At 41.5% G+C, this 7,824-nt stretch overlaps 1 protein-coding gene across 1 annotated transcript; it reads left to right on the plus strand.

Annotated features, from left to right (window-relative positions):
* Positions 1 to 3,205: 3,205 nt before the first annotated feature.
* Positions 3,206 to 6,166, plus strand: LOC109212093. The gene is made up of 3 exons (XM_019375702.1): positions 3,206 to 3,636; positions 4,928 to 4,981; positions 5,752 to 6,166. Exons 1-3 carry the CDS (start codon positions 3,206 to 3,208, stop codon positions 6,164 to 6,166), a joined length of 900 nt encoding a protein of 299 aa, XP_019231247.1.
* Positions 6,167 to 7,824: the final 1,658 nt, after the last annotated feature.

Here is a 7,824-nt window from a genome sequence, read left to right on the forward strand (position 1 = left end):
ATGCAATCCTCTTCCTTTCAGCAGAAGATTGAGGAAGCAAGTAGAGTCCTCTCCTTTCTCTACCAATCCCCTTCACCTTCCCACTGCAAATGTCCTGGAAGATGCAAAAATTAGGGTAGAACCCAACACAACATCTTAGAGCTCTGGTGATCTTAGATACTGACAAGAGATTATATCTAAAATCAGGTATGTACAAAACATTATCAAGTCTTTCTGTGTTCATCATATTACAGGACCATATATGAGTGATAATAGATGATAATTATGTAATTTAGATACTATTTACACTCCAATTTGGCCGCACTTTATCTATGTCCGAATGTAAAAGATAACAAAATACTCTAATTAAAAGTTTTAAGTTTTGCAGGAGCCACTCCGAGCTAGGAGGAAGCTAAAGAGTGTTTTGGAGTCAATATGGAGCGTGGAAGGCCAATCGGAGGATAGCTCGATCGAAAAAGAGAAAGAAAGCAAGTTCCAGCTCCGTGGTCCAATCCGCGGCCGCGGACAGGCTGGCGGGAGCTAAGAACCCAGGGTCAATTATGTAATTTTCAGGGCGACTAACCTAAATCTATATGAAGCCTAATTCTCCCAAAAGAGAAGGATAGCTATTTTTAGAGAGAATTTGAAGGCAAGAATACGGAAGAAAGACGGAGGATTTCCTTAGAGTTTTTATCTTCTTCTTTTTAATTCCATTGTTGAGTATGACTTTATTTAGTGAATTTTTATCTCTTAGTATGAGTAGCTAAACCCATCATCTAGGGTTGATGGAACCAATTGTTGGATGAAGTCTTGACTCTGTTTTGATATAATTGAGCCGTATTTACTCCATGATTGTTCAACTACGTGTTGTCTTGTGATTAATCGAAAGGGCCCTTGATTAATCGTGTCTAGTTAGCTTGTGTTGCTTGAGAAAGAACACTTGGTTAGATTGTTGTTGTACAACACCACTTTCGCGTAAGTTAAGAGATTAATTACTTAAGTTTATAATCAGGGTTAGAGATAACGAAGCTTTGGTGGGATAATTCTGAGTTGAATAAATTGTTAACTAGAGTAGTTCGAAAGAATGCTTCTAGTAAATTATCGTAATTGATCGAGAGATAATTGTGGTAATCCAAAACTCATATTTATTATAGAGTGTTTCGACGAGATTATAGCTAACCTGTCAGGAATTAATCCGACAATTGGGGAAATCAATAATCCTAGACCATTTTACCATTGAATTCAACTCTATTCTTGATTGTTGCTAGTTTTGTTGTTATTTTTCCTTAGTTAACTAAATTCTACTCATTGTTTATTAAAAATCTTGCATCCGGGATTCGTTTGAACTTGTCATTAGCAGTGTTAAAAGTTGTAGTAAATAGGTTAGTTCCCTATGTGATTTGACTCCGGACTAAATCAGATTATATATTTGCAGTGACCGCTTAGTCCTTTTTATAAGGCATAGTTGGGCGTGATCAAATTTTGGCGCTGTTGTCGGGGAACTAATGGTGTTATTCATTGCAACTTGGAAGAATTGCTAGGATTTCTAGTTTAGATCAATTTTCTGCGGTGTTAAAAATATTTCCATTGAAATTCTCACATTTGAACTCTTCTGTGACTCAAGTGCATGCCTATAAGCTCTTTAAGAACTGGTGAACTCTTTGAAGGACTCTCAGATCTAGAGAAAGCATTCCAGACGTTGAACCGGGCTATTAAGAAGAGCAAACAGCTGAAACAAAACGAACAAATTGAAATTGAAATAGATGACATAAACAACGTCAACTAGAACAACATGAATGATTGAGATGACCCAAATGTTAGAGTGGTAGCACCTCTTGTGCCGGAAGCTGCTCTTTATGATTGGACGCAACCAATTGCTGATAACCTGGCCACAACAATTGCGGTTCCTCCCATACAAGCGGAGACATTCTAGATTACCAACAACATGTTGCACCCATTGTAGAATAAAGGGCTGTTCTCGGGGTCATACATCAAAGACCCACAACAACATCTGAAGAACTTTCTATCAATATGTGTCACTCAAAGACAACCGAATGTGACTCCTGAGGCATTTAAATTATTACTGTTTCCATTCTCAATGACCGCGGAGGCCCAAACATAGCTGAATTCGCTCCCAATAAAATCCATTGCTACTTGGGAGGAACTAGTCAAACAGTTCTTAAACAAATTTTATCCACCCAACAAAACTGCAAGGCAGATTGATGATATATTGCTTACCTATGTAAAAACCGGCTGAGACTTTGCAAGAGACTTAGGAGAGGTTTAAGGGTATATTGGTGAAGTGTCCTCACCATGAAATTTCGGATTAGATGCTGGGATAGAGGTTCTATATAGGTTTGGCTGACAGTCTGAAGGCCAATGTAGATGTTTTTGCCGGGGGGTGCATTCTTGAGCAAAACCTTCACATAGTGTAAGATTCTTCTTGACAAGATGTCTCAAAATTCAGGCTGGATGACTAGAGACACAACACTTACTCCAATAGTGCATTATGTCGCTTTTGACCCAAACAACACAAATGCAGAAAACATTGCCACTCCTGTCTACTCCAGCTACCCCAGTTACATTAAAATAGATAAGTCAACAGAGCTCACCGAGGTTGTAATCGAGCAAGCGCAGGTTGACAAGGGTAAGGAGAAGGAAGGTGAAAAACTCCCAAAATAGGTAGTAGAAAAAGCTTCCAGCAAAGAAAAGACACAAAGCGGTGGGTAGAGGTTGATTCCTGCACCATTCCCTCAGAGGTTGGCAAAGCAAAAGAAAGATGATCAATACAGGAAATTCATGGAAATGCTCAGACAAATTCAATTGAATATTCCATTGATGGATGCTTTGAGGGAAATTCCAGGGTATGCAAAAATGATGAAGACCTGATGTCGCAAAAATTTGACTTCCAAAACCTGTCCACTATAACTCTCATGCAGACCTGCAGTGCGGTAGTGATAAGGCTTATGGCTCAAAAGGTGTCTGATCATTCCATGCACCATTAGGAGTTATGCTTTTGCTAAAGCATTGTGTAACTTGGGAGCCAGTATAAATTTGATGCCCTTGGCAATCTATACAAAACTGGGCATTGGCAGAGCTAGACCGACCTCAATGTTGCTGCAACTGGCTGATTGCACAGTCAAAAGACCGATAGGAATTCTTGATGATGTGCTTGTTCAAGTGGGGAAATTGTATTCCCTGCAGACTTCGCATTCTTGACTGTCAAATGGATGAAGAGATACCAATCATTCTGGGCAGGCTGTTTTTAGCCATTGGGAGGTTATTGATTGATAGTGAGACTGGAGAACTGAAAATGAGGTTGAACAATGAAGAGATAATATTCAATGTTCAACAATCTATGAGGATACCCAGCAAATTTGCAAATTTCTCACTAGTGGAGGCCGTAGATGTAATACTACATGAGGAGGATGAGACTATTAATGTCAGGGATACGTTGGAAGCCTGCATGATGAATCTGGAAAATGTGGATGGTGAGGTGTTGGTAGAGTGGGTCATGGCTCTTGAAGGTCAAGAGTTCTGGAAAAGGGAACCTGAGTTCGAGCCCCTACACTTAGAAGAAAGAAAAACACCACTTGCGAAACCATCGATAGAGGAGCCACCGCAGTTGGACCTAAAACCACTTCCAGCACATCTCAGGTATGCTTTCTCAGGGCCTAGATCTACTTAACTTGTTATTATATCATCCGGTTTGCTAGCTGTGCAGGTAGAGAAACTCTTACAGGTGTTTCAAGAATGTAAGACTGCTATTGGTTGGACCATGGCATACATAAAAGGTATCAACCCAACTTTTTGTATGCACAAGATTCTCTTGGAAGAAGGGCACAAACCTTCCAGAGAACATCAACGAAGGCTGAACCCGAATATGAAAGAGGTGGTGAAGAAGGAAGTGATCAAATGGTTAGATGCGGTATCATCTTCCCCATCTCTGACAGCAATTGGGTCAGCCCTGTTCAGTGTGTGCCGAAGAAGGGAGGAATGATGGTCGTACAAAATGAGAATAACAAGTTGATCTCGACTCGTACTTTCACAGGATGGCGGATTTGCATGGATTATTGTAAATTGAACACAGCCACCCGAAATGACCGTTTTCCCTTACCATTCATTGACCAAATGCTAGACAGGTTGGCTGGGCGATCTCACTTCCGTTCTTGGATGGATATTTCGGGGTACAATCAGATCTCAATAGCCCCCGTAAATAGAGATAAAACATCATTCACCTATCTGTATGGTTGCCTTTCAGAGAATGCCTTTTGGACTTTGCAATGCACTGGCTACATTCCAGCGGTGTATGTTAGCCATTTTCACGGACATGGTTGAAGACATTATGGAGGTATTTATGGATGATTTCTCCGTGGTGGGAGATTCATTTGAGGACTATCTTAAAAATTTAAGAAGAGTGCTCAGAAGATTTATGGAGACAAACTTAGGGATGAATTGGGAGAAGTGCCATTTTATGGTACAAGAAGGGATAGTCTTGGGGCATCGAGTGACGAGAAAAGGAATTGAGGTTGACCATGCTAAGGTTGACGTGATTGAGAAGTTTCCACCACCCACTTCGGTCAAGGTAGTGAGAAGTTTCCTTGGGCACGTCGGATTCTACAGGCGATTCATAAAAGATTTCTCTAAGATTGCTAAACCTTTATGCAAATTAGCCCTTTGTGTTTTCTAATGATTACAAGTTAGCATTTGAGGAGATGAAGAGAAGATTGGTGACTGCACCCATCATTGTTACACCCAACTAGGAGCAACAGTTTGAGCTCATGTGCGACGCAAGCGACAATGCTATAGGAGCAGTCTTGGGGAAGCGAAAGTATAAGCTGATGCACCCAATTTATTATGCAAGTAGAACGTTAAGCAGTGCACAACTCAATTACACTGTTACAGAAAAGGATATGTTGGCTATAGCTTTTGCATTCGACAAATTCAGGTCGTACTTGACTGGTTCAAAAGTTATTGTTTATACTTACCATGCAGTAATTAGGTACTTGATAGCAAAGAAGGAGTAAAAGCCACGCTTGATCTGCTGGGTTCTTTTGCTACAAGAATTCAATTTGGAGATCCATGACAGAAAAGGGACAAAAGAACCAGGTAGCAGACCACCTATCAAGGTTGGAAGGAGCGCAGTGACAATGGAGAAGATACCATGATATGCTGATATTGCTAATTATTTAGCAAGCGGTATTGTACCTTATGAACTATCTTCAATTTAGAAGAAAAAGTTCTTTCGCGCTTGTTGGTTTTATTATTGGGATGAACCTCTACTTTTTAAAAACGTGTAGATAACATGATCCGGAGGTGTATCCTCGAGAAAGATCAACCTTCTATTTTGTAGGCTTTCCATGCTTCACCATATAGTGGATACTTTGGAGGGATTAGGACAGCAGCTAAGGTGTTGGAATCGGGTTTGTATTGGCCAACCCTATTCAAGGATGCCCATGCTTGGGTGAAAACCTACGATGAGTGCCAAAGGAGAGGCAACATATCTCAACGTCACGAGATGTCGATGACTACTATTTAAGAGGTGGAGGTATTTGACATATGGGGGATTGACTTTATGGGGCCATTCGTCAGCTCGTATGGTAACAAATACATACTGGTGGCAGTTGACTATGTCTCCAAATGAGTTGAAGCTGTGGCTCTTCGAACCAATGAAACAAAGGGGGTGACAGGCTTTTTAAAGAAAAACATATTCACAAGTTTTGGCACCCCGAGAGCTATAATCAGTGATGGTGGAACCCATTTTTGCAATAGAGCGTGCCCACGGTTGTTGGAAAAGTATGGACTTCGCCATATGGTGACCACCCCTTATCACCCACAGTCAAGCGGACAAGGTGAAGTGTCAAACCAGGAAATCAAAAGTGTCCTTACCAAGACAGTAAATGCAGCAAGGAATGATTGGACGAACAAGCTGGATGATGCATTATGGGCGTACCGCACAATATTTAAAACTTCAATTGGTATGTCACCATATAAGTTGGTGTTTGAAAAAGCATGCCACCTCCCGGTAGAGCTCGAGCATAAAGCCCTTTGGGCATTACGGCAGTTGAATTTTGATATGGAGACCGCAGGAACCAGTAGAGTCACCGGGTTACATGAACTCGAGGAATTCAGGTTCCATGCAATTGAGAATGCAAGATTGTACAAAGAAATTGTAGTTTATTTTTGAACGAAAACAATATTGATCGATCTACTAAGTTGCAGGAACGAAGGTATGCGTAGTGGAAAGACTCGGGGTGCGAAACTATCCCGGAGATGGGCAAAAATGCAAAAAAGCAAAAAAAAAAACAATCTGGATGCCTAATCTGTGGCCGCAGATTTGAACACGGATCGACAACAGATTGTGTAGATGTTCTGTCCGCGGCCGCGGATCTGACCGCGGATCCGACCGCGGAATTGGCGCCGTTCAGGTGTAATTTTTTTTCTTTTCTCTTGTCCCCTTTTAATTAAGTTTTTTATTAACTCCCCCCCCCCTCATCCGCCCACTCCCTCACTCTTTTCCCCTCCATCTTCTTCTCCCCAAGTTTTTCTCACTTAACAAAAATCTTCTCCCCTTCTCCCTCTTCTCCACTCCACCACTACCCAAGTTCCATTCCTCACAAGATTTTCAAGTAAGTACATGCTTCTACTTTCTCTTTCTAGTTTTTTTTTGTTTTTTTCGATTTTTTTCCATTCTTTTTCTCTTCAATTGTAAGTGTAGGAAAATAGAAGAATGGGTATTCTTATCTTTGTATTGTTTGTTGGTATATATGTTGGTATGTGAGGACATTAGGTTTTGTTGGGGTTGGAAAGACATTGTTGAGTTGTGAAGATGGAAGTTTAATTGGGTCTTTGGGTACATTGGGGGGCCTTTGCACAGTAGATGTTTGTTGAATTGCCTCAATGAGATTTTTAGTATAAATTGTGTCCAATGGTGCGGGTGAAGTCTGAGTAACCGCCCCTGGTTCACCTATTCCGCTGATTATTGATAGTGGTGGTTGTTGTGTAGGTATAATGAGATCTTCAAATAAGAGACGCACTACTGCCTCATCAAGTGGTCATGGAGGCTCGTCCCGGGCACGGGCATTAGCCAGTTCGGCTCAGTTTGATCGCACCAGGTTTGTCTCCAGAGCTGCCCAAGACCGTTTCGGTTGGAAGGCTATTAGAAAGTCTGTACCGGAAAGGGGAAATGACAGAGGATCCCTCCAGGCTGAATGCCCCAATATGTATAGGGAGTTGACTAGGCAGAGGCTAGATATCTTCCTCGAAGAGCCGGAGGATGGTAACTTGATGCTTGTTAGGAAATTCTATGCCAACTGCTCTGAACTTGAGGATCATATCTGCACTGTGCGACAAAAGAGGGTGAATGCCTCGATAGAAGCAATCAGAAGAGTGTATCGCTTGCCGGCATTTACCAGGGATGTGGATTACTATGATACTTACAAGCGAGAACCGACAAATTGGAAATTGTTTTTCATAACTATCTGTGCCCCAGACAAAGAGGTAGTGTGGGTTGTACCGGGATCGAAGTTGCACTAATCTTCACTCACCTTTGAAGGAAAGTGTTGGTTGTACGTCATTAGTAGTTGACTGTTGCCATCCCACAACACCACTGAGGTAAATGGTCCGAGAGTTGCTTTGATCTGGTGCTTTGTGAATGGCTAAGATTTTGATGTAGCCAAGCTTATTCATTCTGAGATGTTCATCCGTTCAACACTGCAGAGGTATGGGTTCTACTTCCCATCTCTGGTCACTAGATTGTGTCAGTCTGTAGGGGTGCCAGAGAACCCCAATGTGGATGGCAAGATGAAGATAGAAACAAAGTACCGGGCATCCAAAGTGACCATT

The sequence above is a fragment of the Nicotiana attenuata genome, unplaced genomic scaffold (assembly GCF_001879085.1).
Source record: "Nicotiana attenuata strain UT unplaced genomic scaffold, NIATTr2, whole genome shotgun sequence".
In the NCBI taxonomy this organism is placed as follows: Eukaryota; Viridiplantae; Streptophyta; class Magnoliopsida; order Solanales; family Solanaceae; genus Nicotiana; species Nicotiana attenuata.